Here is a 22,482-nt window from a genome sequence, read left to right as displayed (position 1 = left end):
AAGCAGGCCTGCCAGCCATACTAATGGGAAGTACCTTGCAGGCAAATCTGAAAACTCAGCTGGAAACCAAGTTGAGATATTTGTACTAAAGAAGGTGTGGCTGTTTTGAAGTGCTGCTCACAAGTGAAGCTGTTTGCTTATAACTAAAAGATCCTGTTTTATTGTGCATCCTTGAACATGCCTTAGCCATAGCACTGTCTGGAGGAGTCTGTTGCATCTTGAACATTAACTTCTACGCAAGAAATAGTAGCCTGATGATGTCCACCTGAGCTTATTTATACTGAAGTAAACTGAAACAACTTACTGAAATAGCATTTTTCTGACTCTAATCGGTCAGCATCTACAGTCTCTTCAAAACACAGCTTCAATGCCTGGAAAACTTCAGAGCTATTATTGGAGTTAAGAGGCTTAAAGGTCTCTAAGGATCTTCTCTCTTTAGTCTGCTGCCAGTCTTCAGTGTGTAAGGTTTAATAGTCCTGGCAGCTAAAGCTTATTTCTCTCTGTTGCAGCACGAGTTAAAAAGAGCTAGCTAAGAGAAAGGGTGCATAAAGGTAGATCTCTGCATCCAGCTGCTTTCAAGATGAACTGCCATATGTTCCAACACAGCCTTCTCAAACAGGTTGTTGTCCTGATAATGCCAAGTATTTTCTGGAGCTAAAAGTTTCCTTGGCTGGTCATTTAAACAAATTCCTCAATCTTGTGCATGGACACTTGGGACATCCTTATCAATTCCTCTGTATGTAGGATGTCATTACCTGACAAGGTGGTATGCCCTGTTTTTTTCTGTGGGTCACTTGATATACTTCGGTCTCTTAACTGTATATCAGAGCCTTTGCAAGGCTTTGATAAGTTTTTGTTTTTATTTTTAACCAAGCTCCTTTCTTCTTCTGTGGTTCAGAAGGCACAGTAAGATTCCTGATACCAGAGGGTACAAATGTAGTTTCTTCCTGTCATGAATCATTGAAGACATCTTTGGTCCTTCTAGGTTGCGTGGCCAGACATGTTTTGTTATCTCTTACATCAAGCTGACTAGCAGAGATGGTCAAGAACTTGAAATCCTTTAGAGGATTTGTTTATATTTTATCCTATAGTAGATACGTATTCTTTAGTAAATGGATGTCTGTAGGACACTACCTCTCCTCTCTCCCAGTTAAGAGGGGATGTCTCCTTGGTTTAGTGAACCTACTTGGAAAGACTTGAGTCTTAAAGCTTGTGGACTCATTTGCATGAATTCAGGGAGCTGAGGGTTGTTAGGTAGGTTTGTTTGCATTCTCATGTCTTATTCTTGCAGAAAATATTACTACTTTGGTTTTCACTGATGGAGAAGGATCCAGACATGCCACCGTGAATGCATGAGAATTCTCTAACGTGGTTAATATTGTTTTATATCTATGAAAACTATTTCTTTTGTGTCAATTTTAGATAGTACATGTGCTAGTGTTCATGGAAGTTGACCAAGACCTGTTCCCAAGAACTGTTTGATACCTTGCTTTTGCACCAGGCTAGACAATATGATGCACAGCAAGTGTATGGAAATGCACTTGTGTAGTAACCCTTAGGTGGTGTTGCTCACTCTCTCAACTCAGATCACCATGTGGCAATTTGGGCTGAGTGTGAAGAGGTACACATAGGAGAACATACATGTCTCTTGACACAGTAATGACCATTTTTTTTCAGTTTTTTTCAATGTATTGTAACTAAATGTTTTTGTCTTGTTAATGTTATCTTGATAAAGAGTGACATGTATTGTTCTTGTTATGTAATGCTTCTGTTATATGTTGCTAAGACAGAACAGCAAAGAATGACTTTAGCAAGATTTATAAAGTTCTGATGGGTATGGACATCAATATCGTAAAGGTAAATGCCACCCCTGAGTAGTAGCAAGTAATTCAACTACTCAATGTTTTGTTCATTGATCTGCCTCTGAAGAGGACTTTGGTGTGATGTGGACCCAGGAAACTGATGAGCTGTTTCCTCTGAGGAAGGAACATCAAGGTGGAGCTACGTAAACCTTAATAACTTTTCTTTATTGCAGGAGTTGTTCTTGCTTTGAGACCAATGTGAAAACACTGAGAGTTTTCATTATGTCAATTCTACATAGATATTACTGCTAAGCTAAGCTATAGTTAGGTTGACCTAGGTTGAAACTGCATCACTTTAGGAAGGGGAATTTTATTGTGAGTTTATTTCTACAGTTCTCAAATGGTGCTTTCAAGGTTGTGACTTCAGACCATGCGAGATGCTTATTACTGAACTTAGCAACGGGTAGACACATATGGACTGGCAGAATGTCTGGGTCTGGAGGGAGACTGTGGGCATGGTTTAAAATGGCCTAATCAAATTTATTATGAAATTTGTTCTCCAGAAATTTCTTCCTTAATTTCAGAACTTTTCTAAAGAAAAAAAAATTCACTAAGCATGACAGCAGATAGCCTTTACAACACTGCCTGAGAGGTGTCCTCTTGTTTCTGAAGTATACAATCAAATCCCCTTTCCCTCAGTAAACTGAGACAGAAACTTTTGTTTGTGATATGAGTACCTGTGTGGAAGATCAGGGGGGTTAATATGCAGAAGACCGAAGTTTGTGGAATGTGTCATCATCTTCTCTGGTCCTTCTAGGAGAAAAGAGAGACGACTTTGGAGGCAAGTCGGAGTTGAATTGCATAGATTAGGTATTTGTCCTGTACTGATGTAGTCATATGTGTTTGGTACCCTTCAAAATGGAGGAGGAAGCATTACAAGAAATACTACCCTGTAGTAACTGCCTCAAGCTTAGTTCCCTGTGGATGTCCACTTCAAAGTCTGTGTAAAATGCATGTTATAAAAACATAATTGGCAAAATTAGACTTAGAGATGCAATTGATTATTGACTCTACTTTTTGTTTTCCAAGGTGGAGAAAGTACACAGGGGTGATCAGATGGATGGGCTTCTTTATCCTGCTAAGAAAATACCACCGATAGCAAAAAGTGATACAGAGCAAGAAAAGGCATCTGAGAATGTTACTTCTTCAAAAGTAGACCCTTTGTTAAAACCAAATATAGACACCAGACCTGGATCGCTTAGTAGTGATTTCAAGCAGAAAGTTGTCAACATCTTGCTGAAGTACTCCAGTGGTCTTTGGGCTAATGCACTTCCCAAATTGTACCAAGACACTTACCAAGTAAAATTTCCAGAAGACATTCTAAATAATCTAGAGTTGCTCTCAGATGTATGCGTAGTAGACTATGTATCTGAAGTCCCGAGAAAGGCCATCCTCTATGCTAAACCCCAAAGACGCATTGATGAAAATCTGAATGTCACTGAGAAAGTCCAGAGGCATGATGGTGTGAAGGCCACAGCTGAACAACAATGTGAAGAATCCAAGGACCAGTATCCAGAGAACATAACTGTTCCTCCTCTAATCATTCCATCGGAAGGATCTGTGTCCGTCATGGTGTTAGAACTGAAAAACACTAATGAGGTCCTAATTAGGCAAGTTTGTACTTCAGAATCTGTCTTTTTTGCTTTATTTATAAATCCACATATTCATATTTTGCAGGTCTGCCATAAGAGAACAGATGAACAGGAGGTTGCAGGAATTTGTTATTTACTTACTTTGATAATAAAACTCAAGAATCTTTTGTGTGCTTAAATAGAAGTTTTCTGAAACTTAGTGCTGAGCTGATCAGTTGTATCATTAGCTTGTCTGAGATAGCAGATTTGACTTGCAATTAGAAAACTTCTAAAAATAACCCTACTATAACACATAGTATTCAGATATTGCTGCAATACTTATTAAAATATCTTTTACTTCTGTAACTGATTTACTACTAACTAGGTATGACTTGAGTGTGTTCAGATTACACTGCAGTTTTCACTTTGGGAGACAGATGAGCTTCCATCCAACAATAAACTACTAGTGCTTGGTTTCGTTGCTAGTCAGCCCAGCCTTAGAGGACAGTGTAAGAAGTGGATTGTAGTGGCCATCTTAAGTATGTGTTGTTGTACTGTTTCAGGAAATACCATGATAGGCTTTCTATATGTCATTGTTGGGATAAAACATGCAAATCCTAGCAGTTCTTTAAAACTTAAAAAACGCAACCAAACAAACAGAAAAACCCAAACACTTTTTTAGGGGATATTTCATTTTGAAAATTATTTCAAATCAAGCCTAATCTTAAAAAAATTTCACATCACTTCAAAGGATGAATTGAACAACTGTGTGGTAGTATACTATATTGACAGCTCTGGGGTTTTTCCCCCTAGTTTCTGCCGTTTCAGTTTTGATTAGATAGTTTTAGTCATTCCCAGAGGTCCTGATCAGGATCAAAATGAGTATGTGTACAGTTTACTTACAGATCCTTTCACTGTGAAACTAATACCCTGTTCCTCATTGCTGGTTGCCAATATGCAACGCACTAGCCTTAAGGCTGAAATTTAGATATCCTTTTTCTCTCTAGCTATCAGTAATGTATTGGAATACTCAACCTTGAGCTTTCTTTATGTGTCAGTTCACTGTTTTAGTTCCCTGAAGTCATGGAAACTTAATGGCTGATAATCTGTAGTGAAAATCCCCATACTTGGGGGTTATGAGAGGAATTCTCATTTGAGAATGTTGCCATCTTTGTTTTAGCTGCTAGCACCATTCCTATATTGTGCTTTTTCTCAGATAAGCTTTTTTGTGCATTGCTTACACATTTATTTTGTATGCTGGTCTTGCCACAAAGCTTAATGTAAGGCAAGATTCTTCATCCATCATTAACATTTGTATTATTTCTGGCTGGATGAGTCAATAATTTTAGCAAAGAAGACACAGCTGGAATTTGTGAGTGAGCCTCAGCTTAAAAAAAGAAATCACAGAAGAAAGAATACATCAAGGAAAAGAGAGGCTTTATGTTTTAGATTGTTCCTGCAATTCTGTTTGAATTTAGTCTAAGATATGAAAGATGATGAAGATGAATAGTGCCAGGAGAGACAGCCAATTTAAGACATGTAATAATCTGTATGTAGAGATACTGAAACAGTTAGACGCAATGCATATTGCATGTTTTGTATTGGGAAGGGCAGGAACAAATTATCTGTCTCTTACCTCCAGCTTGCTGTGCAGGTGGGACTTAACTCTGCAAAACTTTTTCCTTCTCACTGTATCCCTTTTAATTCTGGCGACATTGATAACTTGCTGTATATGTGGAATAACAAATCTTAGCTTTCTAATCTGTTACTTTAAGGATGTTTCCACTAATTATTTGGGGGAATTCTTCAAGTTCTATGGATTAAAACACCATATGACACTGACGAACTGAGGGTGATTATGTTGAAATTTCTGTAAAGCAGCAGTTCCCAAATTTTGGACATTGGTTCTTGGACAATATTAAAGTTTCTCAGTTTGTCAGCTCTGTGCAGGTACGTGGTGGTGATTAGTGGTTTCTTGGCCCTAGATACAGAAATGACTATTTAAGGTTATGTATGTCCTTCATGGGCTAGGTCATTTATCTTCAAGATGAAACTAGCCCTGATGGGAATAGTTTTTTGCCATGGCAAGAAAATGTTCATGTAGATGTATAGGAAGGAAACAATGCATGGACTCACCTTTCCCATGCATGTACTCAGTCAGTGGTTGATGTTGATTTTTGCAGGATTAATAGAATCAAGATTCCTCTTTTTGTCTTGGGAATGACCAGTATCTCTTTACTTTCTTTGTGTGTGGCTAAACATTGTTTGGCTGAGACCTTTCAACTGCAGTACTAATTCAGACAAAGCTGGAAGGTTTGGTTCTATTTCATTTTTGAGACGTGGTACAATTCTGTAAGAGTTCTTATGCAGTCAAAATGAAAGTGAGGTGATAGAAACACTCTGAGATACTCACTCCACATTTACAACAGTGCAATTGAAAGCAGAGATGATATGCTAGGTCGTATATTTGAATTCTTACAAGAAATAATGTCTTATTCTCAACTACCTTGAGTTTCTGTGCTACAGCTCGGATAATTTTTCCCCCTCTTCTTTTATCTTTTTGAATAGACAAAATTTTATAGCTTGTTTCACTATGGAAGCATACTCCTCTGTTCCTTTCGCAGTGAAGCAGCAAGCTTTACTTGACCTGTGAGTTGGTTCTAGTTGAGACTAAGAACAGTGCTGAATGCACACTTGCAGTGTCTGGCCACCTGCACATAGACTAGTCTCTAACACACTTTTTTGAGGTTTCTGTCCAAGATTCTTTTCTAGAGTCTGAAAATAATTTTTCAATTGCCTTTAAGCAGCCAAAAACTTCTTCACTATGATGCTCACCTATTACCAGAAAATAGTGAGGCAGGAAATTCTAAAAGATTCTTCTACCTTCTGTTAAGATAATCCTACTCTCTGTTAAGTGTCTTTATTAAACAAATGTTAAGAAATAAACTTTTAAGTAGCATGTATGTGACTGTCACCCCACTCCTTGTCCATTATGAAGTAGATGAGTGCTTATATTGAAACAAAAGGTCTGTCATTCTGAAAAACAATATATAATTGGATGGTGAGGTAGCAGGCTGTCCTTAGGAAAATGAGGGTTCCCTGGAATGTGATCAGATTTAACTTAATCTTTATAACAAAGTTAGAATAGTATGTCATAATACAGTATCTGCACTAATCCTGGGCATATCACAGACCTTCAGTATAAACCTAGATTTTCATAGGATGATAATCTAAACTGTGTGGTAGAGATGAGCAGTATTAATCACTCTATGAACAAGTAAAAAAAACAGTAGCTACTAATACAAAATTGGGAATGTTTTCCTTTTGTCTGCTCTAATCTGACTTGTTTCTGCAGCATTCAGAACTTTGCATTTGGAGTTTTCATAAGTTTATATACTTTATTAAAGAAGATCTGTGCAACACAAACTGTTTCAATATGAACCATTAGGTCAGCAGCCTAATATCAGGATTGTTCTGAAGGCTGAGAGTAAACAGCATGTGGTTTGACAGCTGATTTGTAAACTTATTTTAGATGCCTTGGTTTTGATCAACCTTAGTGAAAACCAGATTAAGCTGGTGTTTGTTAATGACAGAGTAACTTCAGTGATGACGTATTAGTTCTCTTTTATACTTGGTCCCAGATACTACTCTGCTGTTGTGGTCAAGTTGTTCTACGTGATTGTAATAATCAAGTAAGAGCTCTTACTAAAAATCTAGTTGAGCGTGTTAGATTATACACTGCTGGACCGCATTTAGCTGTCGACAAAAGTATTAACTTTTATGTCAGTTACTTTTCTATAGCCCAGTTAATGGGAAAAGAGTTTGGATACTGATGTGCTTAGAAAATGTACATATCTATAATTTACTCATATTCATATATGCATATAGGTGTTCTTAGGTTTTTATTCTGCTTTTTTAAGTTGCATCCTAACTCTTGTGGTGTTTTTTTTGTTTTGTTTTGTAAAATACTGTAGGTATGTGGGCAAAGATTATTCTTCTGCCCAGGAACAAATGGAAGATGATATGAAAGCATACTATAGTCAGAACAGTACAGCGTCACTAGCTCAGTCTCTGAGTGTTGGGCAACTTGTTGCAGTACACGCTGAAGAAGATGCCTGGTTGCGTGCTCGGGTAATTTCTCTAGAAGACAACAGAATAAAGGCAAGCAATTACTTCTTCTGGCACTTGGAGAAAGACTTGAAACACTCTTGGTTTTTAGATACACAGTCAATGCCTAAATATGCTGCACTAGCATTTTCTATTGCCCTGAAGTACTTCTATTTTCAATTATATGACAAATTAAGACTTTTTTGAAGTTACATGATTGCCAAAGTTTAATGGTTTTTCAGGGTTTTTTCCATAACTAGTTTGAGTTTTGGGGCTTTGTTTGGGGTTTTATATGGGGTTGGACCCTATAGCACTTTTGTACTGAAAATGTACCTTTGATAGTCTTAGGAGGAATGGGTGTAGTAGCACTATTTGTAGTGGGACGGAGGAAGAGAAAGGGAGGAAAAATTCACTTGCTGATAGATTGTGTTTGAAGTCTTGTACTGAAGTACAAATTACATGCACTAAATAGCAAGACAATGAGAAGGATGTAATTGTGTTCCCTTCCAGGCAGATGTGGTATTTTTGGAGTTATATGTAGCGTACGTCTGAGATGATTTAACTTCTCTGTTAAACTTCTCCTGGGCCAAGCAGACTCTTCATGCCATCTGGCAATAAAACCAGAACATATGATAGAACTGTAAAAAAAGTTTCAAACCTCTCAATTATTTCTTGCCTAGTCAAACATTAATGATGCCTCCCCCTCCCCGTTAGGTGACTTTTTACCCAGATCTGTTTAACATACTTCTGAAGTAGATCTATTTCATAAACCTTTAGATATCACATGTATCAAAATTGAGGTTTTTCTCAAAGTAAGTGTGATACCCTTCATCTGGAACTTGGAGGGGGGTGTCAGAACTCAATTTTGTGAAAGATTGTTTAGTTTGGAGAAGCGGCAAGGACATCAGTAACAAGTTTGCCTCTAACGTCTGTCTAGCTAGAGCTACCAGGCAAAAGAAGACTACTGCTTTATTGCAGCATTTGCTGATTATCCTCTGACACGGTGTTCAGATTCCCTTTTCAATGTTTGGTATGCAGACATTTTGCATGATAGAGTTTAGAAAAAAGTTGTAAAAAGTCTTGTCAAAGCCTTCTTTTGCTCACTTTACCTCCAATTATTTGCTGCCAATCAGCAGTTTTCCTACTGGTTTCCTGCAATGATTGTGGTATTTGTATCAATGTTACTATAAGCATAAATCAAAATTATTCTCTTAATGCAGTAAAAACAAAAGGCAAAACATAGAATGGCACTTAAGTGGTATTTGACGTTTCAGTACTTTCAAAACATTACTAATAAAAATTGCCAGTCTATTACCTTTCTTCATGTGGTTTCTTCATATGCTGAGTCCTTCCAGTACTGTTCCTATTAAGAGTTGAGATTCTGTGGAACAGTTGGAGAGGATGGTTTTACAGAGATCTTGAGAAGAAGACTTCCCCTGAAAACTCTGAATATTCAAGCAGTGAAATAAACCTGAGATTAATGGCATTACATACTACTAAATTAGTGAAAAGTGATTTGTCTGTAGCTGCACAGAGCACATGCTATCTGAATACATTTTCCCTAGACTCAAGAAAATGTACATACAATTTTATTCATGATCTTGTGCTTTTATTCTGTTTTCTGTTATCAGGTATGCTATGTTGATCATGGCTTCAGTGAGTTTGTTGAAAGCAACAGTGTTTACAAACTACAGAAACAGTTCAATTCACTTCCATTTCAAGCTGCAAAATGTAAACTGGCAGGTAAGAGAAAGCCGGTGTTGACTATACAGCTTACTGTTCCACTATTTATGGATTGAAGTGTCTCAGTCTGGGGGTTTTGATGCTTGTTTGTAATAACTCTATGTATGTTAGATTTTGTCCAAGTCAGCTAGTCTAAGCAGACACAAGTAGGCATGGAAAGAAAGAAAAGGGAGAAAGGAGGGATGTGAAGGAGAGTTTATAAAGAAACCTTGATATTAGAAGACCTTGATATCCAGTGTCTCTGTAATGGAGCTTAGTTGTTTCTGCACTTAGCTTGGATGTCTTTGTTCCTTTAATATATGTGAGCCTAAAGAAATCTAAGGAAATGTTTGCTGTTGTGTAAAGCAATGTACTAGCACAACTCCTTTTTCTGCAAATGATGCACATCTGTTGGGGCCAGGTTGGGCAATATTCCTAAATGTGATCCTGTTTAGTTATTTTAAAGTGATCCTTCGCTTTTCAGTACTTGCATATTTGCAGACTTCCTAGGCTCTGCTGGAAATTACTTACCTTCTGAAAACTGGTAGGCATTTCTCACTTTTTAAAAATAGCTTATTTTAAATATATAAAATTGCCGTGAATGAACTTTTGTTTGTTTTTTTTAATACTTGGATGCATTCCTTTTTTCTTTACACATTTGTCTTGACTCTTTCTGAAGAGGATCTTTTTCTTTTCTCCCCCGTCCCCCCCCACCCAGAAGATGGCTTTCTGTATTAAAAAGGTGGAAATTAAGCAGAACACAAGTAGGGGTGCACTACAACTTTCCTGCTACATCCTGATTCTTGGAAAGATTCCTGTTGTGAACACAGACCTGGTTCTTATTTTTCCCTTTGAATACAGTGATACATAAAAAGTATGGTGTGTCTTACAGGACTGGAAGTCTTCTGTGATGATCCTGTCCTAGTAAAGACTGTGGAATCGCAGACATGCTCCAAGATATTTGCTGTGGAAATACTGGAGAAGAGTGATATTCCTCTTCTTATTCTCTATGACACTTCTGGAGAAGACGATATCAACATTAATGCTACTTGTCTGAAGGCTTTGTATGACAAGTCCCTTGCACTGCACCTACAGGTACCATTTTGCTATTTCCTTCTTAATTCATTAAAAATCACTGACTGCTAAGGTCTTGGATGGACAAAAACAGTACTCGGAAATATTCTAAGTTTGTGTGTGTGGTTTTTTTTCCCACTTTCTTGTCAAAATCTTCCTGTTGCAGGTAGATGCACTATATACAAATGTCAGAGTAACCAGTGTTTTCTCTGACGGAAGCCTGTATTGCCAGGTGCCATCTAAAGGCTTGTCTAGACTTTCTGAAATCTTGCAGAAACTAGAAGACTACTTCCATTACAAGGTAGGTTCTATGGTGAGAGAAATGATGAAGTCATGTAGCCTTTCTTCGGAGTGTACTAATCATTTTCCTTGCACATAAGTTCAAGTTTCTGAGGTAGCCATAGACTATTCAAAAAGGCTGTAGATTATCTTCCTAGTTTTTTGGGATGCATCCTTTAGCCTGAAGAGTGTCTTTTGATGCTTTCTTGTTCACAAGCTGTCTCTAAGGCTTCAATAACTACTTTTTAACTTTCCTTGAATAGTTAGAACAGTAACAATATGGCTTATAATGGAAAGTTTCCTATGGAAACTGCATCAGATTGGTATAAAGAGTGTAGAGATAACTGCCATAGTGTTTTTTCTGGAAGTTTTACTTACGTGATGGAATTGAGGTGTGTAAACAGCCTGGCCCACAGCACACCGTGCAAAGTGACAATAAAAGCTGTGTAACCAAGGTCTGTTCTTTTTAGCCTGGCTTCCTTGGAAGTTCGATGGCTTTGATCTGATCTCCTGCATATCTTGTCCTTGTACCCTTAGCTTTTGAATGTTGTGGCTAATTTCAACTAGAACTGATGTAAAGGAGCCATTTTCAAAAGCCTTAAGTTGCTTTATAATAGGTATGTGGCAAAAGAAGTCTGACATTGCACTAGCCGTTTACAGACACATGCAACAACCCTTACTAGACTCAAGAGAATTTATACGAAAGAGAAGAGATCTTAATCTGATTTATTAAACATTCAACTGAGTCTTAGAGAATGAAACCATGAAATGCAGATCCTTGAATGTCCTGTTAGAACTGCTGCTTGTGAAACTACTTCATCAAAGTGTTTTTAGGTATAGAAGCTGAGCTTTAGACCTGTTGTGGAACAGACACCATCTGGAAATACTTTATATTGAACGTGTCTCAGTTATCAAGATTCAGTTTCATGCAAGCCAAACACTGAAGGAAAGTATTGAGAACCCTGAGAGATTTAGCAACACAAAGGCAGGCAGCTAGACAGGTACTTCAAAAGTTCAGATTTTCTGGACAGAGTGTATGTTAGGTTCTTGTTGCTATCAGAGACCTTGACATTCAGAAATTTTTTATATAAATCTGTATAGGGGGGTAAAAGAAGCAATCCTGACTTTGCAGCTTATCTTGAGGGGTTTTATCTTGCCTGAGAATTTAAATTAAGGTGTTGATGGATCTTCAAATAGAGTTTCTTCATGCTTTTTATAGTGTAGCTGTTGTCTTGTTATGTTATTTAGGATCATCATGGTGAATGTCACCCCCATGAGACTTTCATTTGAGTCAGTAGTAAATTTGCTTTGTTAAGTACCGCAACAAATGCTGTGTTCTAGAATATGAGGTGGGAGCTTCTTCAGTTGTCTGTCACAGCTCTAAACTGCTCTTGCTTTTCAGAACATTAAAGTAATGATTGGTGGTTTGATATTCTGTGTTTCCAAATGTGGCTTTTTTCCCCTGGCACTTTATATTCTAGTTTCCCTGTCAGATACACAGCTTGGAATTAAAGCTTTACCGATCAGGGAAGCTTGAAACAACACGGTAAGAATTGTTTCTGAGGCTGGAAAGAGACTTTATATTTGAAACAGAGGTTTTTGCTTCTCAGAACAGTTTATTCCATGTGTGTCTTTTGAAATGGTTAGTTGAATGCCAGATAGTAATAGTTCCATGCTTTTTAAATTCTGGTTTTTATATTTGTAGCAGACATCTGACTTTAATGTATCGCTACCTTTCTGTGGCAAAATCTGCTTGTTTCCTTCCAAAGGAAAATGGGCACGTGTAGAGGTAAGAAGTATTCAGGTAAGAACAGCTACGGTTTTCCCACATAGAAATGGCTCATCTTTTTGTTCAGCTAAATCTGAACCCTTAGTTTCCGTGAAGCTTGTTATAGTGTATGTGTCACTGTTGAGTTTTTAACCTCAGAATGATGCTCTTGCTTTCTTCTTTCAGATAAGAATTATTCACACTAGACGGGCACTTGATGTGCAGTTCATGGATACTGGAACAGTTGCAACTGTAAAAGTATCAGAGCTTAGAGAAATCCCACCACAATTCCTGAGAGAAGTAATTGCAATACCTCCTCAGGTATAAAGACATATTAAAGCTAACCTATGCTAGATCTCTTGGCAGTGTTTGTAGTGCTGCTACTTCAAGGTTTATGTAATGAAATTTTGTTTTGTTTAGTAGCGTTCAATATTGAAGTGTATTTCATTGTGCATCTTTGCCTGAAATAAATCATAACGTAGACATATGTATCAACAGGATGCTGTCTATGTGTAATGGTACTGGTTTTGCATGTTCCTCTGTCTCTCTGTTTGCCATACATTGTTGAATCTGTCAGCATTAATGAAGTTTCTGTGAACAGGAGCTTGTGGACTAGTTTTCATATTACTAAATTATACCTTGTACACTTGATTCTGTTCTTAGGCTATAAAATGCTGCCTAGCAGATCTGCCTCCTAACACTGGCATGTGGACTCCAGATGCTGTGCTGTGGCTGAGAGACACTGTAATGAATTGTCCTGAATTTAGCATGAAGGTAAATAGTCAAAATGCCTATATGACTTGAAATCCATAGGTGTGTGGAAAGAGCATTGAAAGAACAACTCTAGAAGCTTAACCACTCATCAAATTGATTTTTGTTATTGAAGTTTAAAAGTCTGTAGCCAGCTCCTGGACATAAATTCTATACAAAGTCCTTTTTGTAGGACATTTGGCGTAAAGTTTACTTGTGTAAAACTCTTAGAACTTTCTCTTTTCTCTTTAAGAATTTAGCAACTTTCACATTAGCCTTTCACATTTTGCTGTCCCTGTCCAAATATGCAGCTAGAGTTATTTTACCAACTGATAAGAAAGAAACACAGTTGTTAATGTTTCACCACATAAAAAGATAAAACTGTTGAGTTAATCTTAAATTATTTTTAGGCCTCTTGTGAGCATAGCTTTTTGTCCTTCTGGTTCTTGGAAAGAAGCTTTATTTTTTGTTTACTTTTTCTAATCCAGTGTGATTAGTGTATGCTATTGCATACTTAGAATTTCTGTTATCTTTGAGATAAAATTATTTCCACTTGCAATGTATCCTATCCAGTTTAATTAACTGAAAACACCCTTCTAATGAAATCTCTTACTAGCTACAGTGTAAACAATGCTAATTTCCTCTTAAAAATCTGATTCCAGATACTGTCACAGGACTTTGAAAAAGTGTTTTGTAGCTTTCCTTTACTTTTTGGCTTGCTTTAACAGTGGGGACTACAGTATAGTTAAAACATAGCTCCTGTATTCTGGGCCTTACGTCTGTTGCATCTGGCTTTTCTAAACATCCTCTTCCAAGATAGTTTGAGTTTGGTCCTAATTTTTGCTTGGTTAAATAATAGATGACAGATGTATGCTTTAATTGTGGGAAATTTTTATTCTGGCTAGGAAAATCAACAGAAGAATCTGTAAAGAAATGTTATACTTTGTCAAATTAAAATTGCAGTGCTTTACTATCAATAATGCTGGCATGTCTGATGCTAAATAGGAAGTATTTTTGTGTCACTGCTTGAAAATTATACATGGTAAAACCTGGAAGCTTTTTACATCTTTATTTTTTCCCATCATTAATTTACTGGGCTTCATCTTCCATAATGACAGGAAGAGAACTTTGAAGGATTAAGTGTTGATATTTAATAGTATTACTTGGTTATTTGAATCTGTATGGACACTGACTACTGTTCTCCTGAAAGCTAGAGCTGTACACACAGTACTGAGATTGAACCAGTTGGGCACAACAAAACTCAATTCCAGCTTTGTATTTGCTTTATATTTGTGGAATAGCTGCAAATGCTCTTTTTAGTTGCTGTGAGTTGCTTATGATCCAACAACTTCATTAACATATTTGAGAGAACCTTGGAAATACTTACGTGCATATAGAATTCAATGAACCGTTGCTGCTTTTCTGTTAAAGGCTTTAGTCTTCTGTACAAAATCAGATGTGCATTTAATAGATATTAACTGGAAGTTAAACTGTATTTTGTTTTCCAAGGTGGTTAAACAGGATGATTCAAAGGGAATTGCACACGTTTACTTGTTTGCTCCAGAGAATTTCCCAGACATGGATCATAGCATCAATCGACAGATAAAAAATGCAGACTTGTGGAAGCATCAGAAGGATGTTTTCTTGAGTGTTTCACCTAGTGGGACTAGCTCAACAAAAGTGACAAGTGATGCTGTTTCAGCTCAACAGTTAACTAGTGGAAGGCTAGAGAAGAGTGTCTCTGATTCAGCCAGGGAACCCAGCAGTGCAGTGTCTACCATTGACATGCCTCCACCTCTACCCTTGTCAAAGACCGGAGAGCTCATGGATGTCTATGTCTCAGTGGCCTGTCATCCAGGTCACTTTATTGTCCAGCCTTGGAAAGAGCTACATAATCTGGAAGCCCTAATGGAAGAAATGATCTTGTACTACAGCAGGGCAGAAGAGAAACCTGTGAACATTGAAAAAAACAAGCTGTATGCAGCTAAAATTGAAAATCAGTAAGTGGATACTTAAATTAAAAACAAGATCTTTGAAGGCAAGCTTAGCTGGTAAGCTAGGCAAGCCTAGCTCCGCTTTGTCTGCATTGTTAACAAGGTGGCAGATGTCCAATGATATCTGAGAGATTAAGGGACTAAATGAGGTTACAGTCTCTTCATGCTTCCAGGTTGTAGCTGGAACAGTTAACTTCTATTCAGATAATACCAGATCTGAGAAGCCTGAGACATGTTGGTTAAGACCTTTAGGTTTTGTATTGTTTTTCTGGTGCCTTGACAGTGTGTGAACATGAATTCAAAATGTCTGTTCTTGTTCTTCCCCTTTTTAGGTGGTACAGGGTCATAATAAAAAGTATTCTTAGAAATGGGTTTTTGTCGGTATATGAGCTGGACTATGGTAAACATGAATTTGTCAGCATAGAGAAAGTACAGCCACTCATGGATACGTTTAGAAAACTACCTTTCCAAGCTATTACAGCTCAGCTTGCAGGTAGGTAGTAAGCATTTACAACTTTTTTTGTTAAAGTCTGACATCAGTGGGAATACCAAATGAGCGGAAATGTAAAGTGGACGAAGCCAAAGGTTAGTGATGTAATTGTTTTTTGCTAAAGTAAGCATGTACCTGCTTGCAGAAACATGCTTAATGCTTTGTCATGGTTTAACCTCAGCCAGCACCATGCAGCCGCATGCTCACTCCCCGCCCCAACCCAGTGGGATATGGGAGAGAATCAGAAGAAAAAACTCGTAGGTTGAGATAAGAACAGTTTAATAGGAAAGAAAGGAAGAAATTAATAATTATAATAGTAACAATAATAAAATGACAATAATACTAATAAAAGAATATACAAAACAAGATGCACAATGCAATTGTTTACCACTCACCAACTGATGCCCAGTTCGTTCCCGAGCAGCGATCCGCCCCCCAGGCCAACTCCCCCCAGTTTATATACTGGGCACAATGTCACATGGTATGGAATACCCCTGTTGGCCAGTTTGGGTCAGCTGCCCTGGCTGTGTCCCCTCCTAACTTCTTGTGTCCCTCCAGCCTTCTTGCTGGCTGGGCACGAGAAGCTGGAAACTCCTTGACTTAGTAAAAACACTACTTAGCAACAACTGAAAACATCAGTGTGTTTGTTATCAGCATTCTTCTCATACTAAATCCAAAACACAGTATTATACCAGCTACTAGAAAGAAAATTAACTCTATCCCAGCCAAAACCAGGACATGCATGCATGTTTATGTCATCAAGGTAGCTCTGCTTTTCTTCTTGATGTAGGTGGTGATGGTTCTGTTTTATTATTTGTTTGTTTATTTTAATGCAGCAATCTTTGTTACCATGTATAAACCTGAGGATTGCTTAAACTTCCCCAGCAGCTGCTTTTCATTGTCATAAATATTTTTTATTGTCATAAATAATTTTTATATTTAATGTGTGTGATGCCTAATATGCAAAGGACACTGGGAAATCAAACCTAAATGGTTTTGGTATCCTTGAACAAAACCCATTACAAAGTGTGAAAGTTATGCTGTATCTGTTCATAAGAACTTATGTTCTGATTATCCTAATCTACAAAAAGTTAGGAACTAGATGCTGAGTTTCTGGAGAAGTTTTTCTTATCTGTCTTGGCCTATTGTAATTTACTGTTTTCCAGTAAATTTCCAGTGCATATTTGGAATCCAGAGTTGGCTGAAATATATTGGTGTTCTCAAATAAACAAACAAAAAACCTCCACAGAGGGGTGGGGGATTTCCACAAATTCAAGTAAGATTAATTTCCTTGAGAATCTGGGGCATAAATAGAGAGTGTGCATACATCTGATAGAATTAAAAAAGTAAAACTTGATCTCTCCTTGCTGTCTTTTCTTTCCTTTTCCAGATTTTTCTTTTGTTTCTGTCTGCATTGCTTTCAGATGTATGCATCTCTTCTTATTCAGTTGCTGCTTTCTGCTGCTGTTTGGTCAGCACTGGTCTAGACTTCAGTTAGAGAATATACTTGTTTGAAGTGACAGGCCACAGCGTTGGTGCTGTCATCCTAGGTTGCCTTCTGTGGATCTACTTCCCTGCTTAGCCTCAGTGTGACCTTGGGGGTTGCTTTTAACTAGTGTTAATGGGCGTGTTACCAACAGGCTGGAGTCCTAGGAGTACAGTGCTGAAATGAAGCTGATTTCTAGCTGTGTCTGTCTACTGGGGTAGTACAGGGTCCAGCTGAGCAAGCCTGCAAGTCATCCAATTTTCCTGCTTCACAGAATCTCAAGTAGCTAGTTAAGTTGGCCGCTGAGCTGCTTCATATTGTCAAAGCAGTCCAGCTGAATCCAGAAGACCGGTAACTATTGTCTTGCTATTCTTCCACTTCTTTCTCTCTTTTTTCATGTCTGCTACCTCTCAGTCTCTGGTCTATTTCCTTGTAAAATCCCATTTGCTTCCCCAACAGGCTTTCCTAGCATTAATTACCTTTATTTTAACTGTTGATGAATTGTTGACTTCTCATTCCTTCTGTAACCTGCAAGGAGCTGTGTTCCTGTGTTGTCCTGTCCTATCAGCAGAAAGCTGCTGCTAATAGTGAAAGCAAAGTGTTGTCACTTTGCTGTTCTGCTTCTTTTATCCATAAGTTGTTGTTTGGGTATTCATGCACGATTTTTGAGCCCCTTATGTCTGGATGCTGCACACCAACAGTGGTTTGGAGAGACTGAATTCCAAGTCTGCAAGAGCCACTTCTTTCTTGGTGGATTACAGCCATATTCAAAAACCTGTTTGGGTTCTAGCATCATATCCCTGAGCAGACTTGACTTTGTGGGATGCTGCTCTCAAAAAAATAGCAGCAGTTATGAGGCATTTAGGTGGCATTTCTCTTTGTTTCTGCTCACTGCAGCTCTAGTTTGGGACCTAGAGGTTTGGCAGATGTTTTAGTAGCTGATGCTGCTTTGAGATGAAGAAAATTTAATCTAAAGCGGGGCCAACAGGACAAATAATTAGAGCAACCTCAGGCAGAAGACCAAGAAATTGTTTTGAAAGGATATTTAGCTTCCTTTTTGTCATGTTTCCTAATATGCCTTGATCATGCGTGGCAGCTGATATACTTGAATTACTCAGTGAGTCAGTGCATTTGCCTTTCACTTCTGCAAACTTCTGCATATCATTAGACTTCAAGAAAAAATAAATGTCCTAATCTCTGTAATAATTAATCTTGTTTGTGTGGGAGATGAGTGAGCTTGTGTTTCTTTTCTAGAGTTAAGCTTCATTCAGTAGCACTTGAGCATCTCTTTTCTCAAGTATTTAAACTCCCCCTACTTCTTTAGAAACTTAATAATTCACATTGGTCTAGTCTATAAATGACCTTCTGTTTTGATTTACATTTGTCCTAGGAGTGAAAAGCCAGCAGTGGTCAGAAGAGGCATCAATAGTGTTTCGGAATCTTGTAGAGAAGAAACCCTTGGTGGCACAGATACAGGCAGTTAATGAAAGCACTAACTCTTGGGATCGAAAAATAGTGACTTTTCTCGTGGACACATCTCTTCCAGATACTGATATATGGATTCATGATTTTGTGTCTCAAAGTCTTGTGGAATTTTCCAAGGATGATTAATCACCACTTCTGAAATGTAGCAGCTCAGATTCTTTAGCAATAAAATAAGTAACAGGCTTTGAAGAGAAATATAACTACTACATGGCCTTGAAGACATGAAGGTGATAAAGTTGAAAAATCTGTGTTCTGTGAAAAGGGTTTGTTTAACACGTTTGGGTTCTGTTGACTTCAGTTGACTTTCTGAAAATTTGCACTTTGTTTACCATTGTAATGCTAGAATGTTTGGGTGAAAATATTAAAAAAGTTATTTATCAATAAAACAGTGTGACTTGTGCTTGTGATCTTTCCCTAATTTTGGAGGGCTTTTTATCTCATATCTGTTACTCAGAGCCATTACTGGGTACTCCTCCTTTTTTCTTTAACAAGCATTTTTATTACTTGGGAGACATGGAAGCAGTCCTCAATATTTCTGAATTTAGTGTCAGAGACATGCGTTATTGGGGCTTTTTCCCCCCATCCTTAACTTCATAAGAGTTGAGTAGTTGACAGTGCCTTGTTTGGAAGACTGCATTTGTGGAGCTTAACTTTCACAAAAGGGTATGCACTTCATGTGCTTGCTAGTCTGCTTGTGATTCTTTAGCAATGCTACCATTTTTCTGAATTCTCCGCTCCCCTCCTCATACCCCCCTGCCCCCGACCAGTTGCTAAATTCAAGACATTCCTTTCCCTCTTTTTTGATAGCTCATTTTCGTGTATGCTTCTGAGCAGCTTTCAAGGACTGCTGCTCCCTGGAGACAGGAGCAAGCAATGTCCTATAAGCATGTGGATCGGTCCTTAAAGTCCTCTGAACACAGTATTTTTGGCCCACTTTAGAGCACGCTATTTTTGGCCTTGGGAATATATAGAGGAGATACAGACAGTGTATTTCATAGTCTGCTGGCTAGATTTGAGTTTGCTTGCCGTAGTCCCTTCAGATCGTTAAGCACAGTGTTAAAGCTTTACACGGTGAATGCCAGCAGAAGGAATTTTTCTGCTGTGTGTAGCTATATAATCTTTCTAGTGATATGCAAGCTGAGCTAAGAAATTCTACCAGCATGCTGTCTGCATGGGTCAAGGAGACTGAACAGAAAGGGAACCATGATTTGAAAGCTGCAGTGCATACATAACATTAGGATGGAAGAAAGAAAATGCATGCAAATATTCTGAGTAAACAAGCTGTTCAAGCATGTGAGAGAGACTTACATTTGCACCCTCTTAGTCTAATTCTGGTGTAGTTCTGGAGAAGGTCTGAGCTAAGCAGCAAGGAGTCCTCTTGGAAGTCTGGTGAGTGTCTCTCTGCCCGGACTGTACACAGGGTATAGCAGAGCCCTTATGAATAAAGCAGGCAGTGATAAACTAACAAACGGCTAATCTAATGCAGATTGCTAGTTGACATGGTCCTGTCCCTATTTAAGTATGCTGAGGTGAGACTCTTAAATGTACTTGTTCAGAGAGAAGTTACGTTAATGCCTGAGATACTAATATTTTTCCATGTTAATCGATTTCTGCTTCCTCAGCTGCCACTGTAGAGAAGATGAAGAATGCAGGTGTAGGAATCGATGTGATGATGAACTGCTGTAGGATGATCTTACATGCAGAAGTTTTTTTCTGTGTAGGACTGCTTCTGAGCCTGAAAATCTGAATGGTGCAGGTCATTAGAATGAGACAAGCACTTTCCTGAGCTCTTGAAGGGAGTGAGAGTTTTCCTATGTGTCTAGGAGCATATGCCATCTTCATCTGCTATCTTGCAAAGTTGATGGCCTGTTAATTGATAATTGTGATGGTGTAAGGTGTTTTGCTGGAACTGTTCTGAAGTTTTTCTGGTTGTGAGATAAATGCCCATGCTGTGTTTGCATCCTTTGAGGCTTGGGGATGTGCTGTTGGCCAGGAGCTGATTTGCACCTTTGAACTGATGGAGCAGGCTTTGGGACTCTACACTTATGTTATTAGGGGAAAGAGCCTGGTAGATGTTCGAGAGACTCAAGATGGTTTTTGACCTTGTTGTCTGCTCCTTCTGGAGTATGCCTCGTCATCTCCTTGGTTGTCAATGGCTGCTCCAGAGTCTAAGAAGCCCAGATCAGAAGCAAGGACAATATAGTGTCTCACGCATTTGCACAGCTCAGTACTGGGGTTCACATAGCTTTGTATCATCATAAAACAAGAGTGCAGCCTAACTGATCTGCAAACCCAAGAGCACCACAGTCCATGTGGTGAATCACTTTGTGCATGCATTGAGCATACACCCAACCCAAAGTGATTAACGCAATGCTGTCTTCAGTTCATACACTGTATCCAGAGGCTGCATTGAAATGTGTCCCTATCTTTGCACCTGCTATACAGTACCACCCCTATTTTAAGTATCTCCGTTTCTAGTCCATTATGCTATGGGTACTCTGCTCTTACTTAGTTACTTACCTACTTTCTTCTTACACTGTGATCTCCATTGCAGTGCTATGATTTTACATCTGCTTTTAACGTTACTTTTTTAGCCCACTGTTGTGGTTTAACCTCAGCCAGCAACTAAGCACCACACAGCCGCTTGCTCACTCCCCCCACCCAGTGGCATGGGGGAGAGAATGGAAAAACAATAAAACTCGTGGGTTGAGATAAGAGCAGTTTAATAGGAAAGAAAGGAAGAAATTAATAATTATAATAGTAACACCTAATGATAATAAAAGGATTGGAATATACAAAACAAGTCATGCACAGTGCAATTACTCACCACTCGCCAACCAATGCCCAGTTCGTTCCCGAGCAGCGATCTGCCCCCCAGGCCAACTCCCCCCAGTTTATATACTGGGCATGACACCACATGGTATGGAATACCCCTGTTGGCCAGTCTGGGTCAGCTGCCCTGGCTGTGTCCCCTCTCAACTTCTTGTGCCCCTCCAGCCTTCTTGCTGGCTGGGCATCGGAAGCTGAAAAATCTTTGACTTAGTCTAAACTCTCCTTAGCAACAACTGAAAACATGAGTGTGTTTGTTATCAACATTACTCTCCTACTAAATCCAAAACACAGCACTATACCAGCTACTAGAAAGAAAATTAACTCTATCCCAGCCAAAACCAGGACACCCACTGACCAGCCTGTAAGATTCTCCGATACGTTTGCTCACTGACCTGCTAGTGCTATTTGAGTACGTTTTGCACTCTGGCTTTGAAAAATGAGCAGAAGGTGTTGGCTGAACAAAATATTGAACATTCTGAGTTTGTAAGTTCCTGATCCATAAAGTAGTTAGCATAATTAGTAGTTAGTCTGCTGTCCCTAGAAGGTATTAGACCTGCCTGCTCTGTGTACATTAATTCACACAGAATGTTGCATGGTTTTTAACTTCAGTTTTTCAGCAGTCTGTGTTTGGAGTTCGTTGTGAAAGGTTTCTTGGCTGTCATGAATGCATGACACCTCACCAGGGGTGCTTCCATAGCATGTGTCTGAATCAAGCAGATGACGGAGTTACGGTTTCACATGATCTTTCTGTTCTGATGGCTATTAGAAAGGCCTCCACAGGAATCCTGCATGCAGTTCTGGGCACTGTCTTACAAGGAAGATGTGTATTAATTACAGACAAACCAGACAAAAGCAAGAACAATGAAAGTCTAGAAAACCCAGCTTAAATAGAAGGATTTGTAGTTAGCCTGGATAGGAGAAGGCTAAGGAGGGGAACATTTTCAAAAGTTTTCACTGGTAAAGAATCTGGTTTTATATGTAAGGAAAAAAGGACACGTAAGGGCTTGAATTGCAGGAAGGTAAGTTTACGTTAGGTATTTGGCAATCTTTCTAAAGAGAAGG

The 22,482-nt window shown here is 38.5% G+C and overlaps 1 protein-coding gene across 8 annotated transcripts in view; it reads left to right on the top strand.

Annotated features, from left to right (window-relative positions):
• The window catches only part of TDRD7 (tudor domain containing 7), a 50,748-nt gene extending 31,796 nt beyond the window's left edge, over positions 1–18,952 (top strand). For 5 of the 8 annotated variants that reach the window (XM_049795197.1, XM_049795194.1, XM_049795189.1 and 2 more), the window contains exons 7-17: positions 2,892–3,472; positions 7,408–7,594; positions 9,172–9,283; positions 10,155–10,357; positions 10,503–10,637; positions 12,321–12,419; positions 12,570–12,704; positions 13,047–13,157; positions 14,643–15,133; positions 15,460–15,620; positions 18,494–18,952. In XM_049795197.1, the coding sequence (XP_049651154.1) occupies positions 2,892–3,472; positions 7,408–7,594; positions 9,172–9,283; positions 10,155–10,357; positions 10,503–10,637; positions 12,321–12,419; positions 12,570–12,704; positions 13,047–13,157; positions 14,643–15,133; positions 15,460–15,620; positions 18,494–18,714 (2,436 nt within the window). In that variant the 3' untranslated portion in view covers positions 18,715–18,952. The remainder of the gene's footprint in view (positions 1–2,891; positions 3,473–7,407; positions 7,595–9,171; positions 9,284–10,154; positions 10,358–10,502; positions 10,638–12,320; positions 12,420–12,569; positions 12,705–13,046; positions 13,158–14,642; positions 15,134–15,459; positions 15,621–18,493) is intronic. The other 3 variants (XM_049795195.1, XM_049795190.1, XM_049795191.1) reach the window with 3 other exon arrangements.
• The last annotated feature ends 3,530 nt before the right edge of the window (positions 18,953–22,482 follow it).

Source organism: Accipiter gentilis, chromosome Z, assembly GCF_929443795.1.
Source record: "Accipiter gentilis chromosome Z, bAccGen1.1, whole genome shotgun sequence".
NCBI classification, from domain to species: domain Eukaryota; kingdom Metazoa; phylum Chordata; class Aves; order Accipitriformes; family Accipitridae; genus Astur; species Astur gentilis.
Note: the sequence above shows the minus strand (reverse complement) of the source record. Positions and strands in the feature narration are given on the sequence as shown.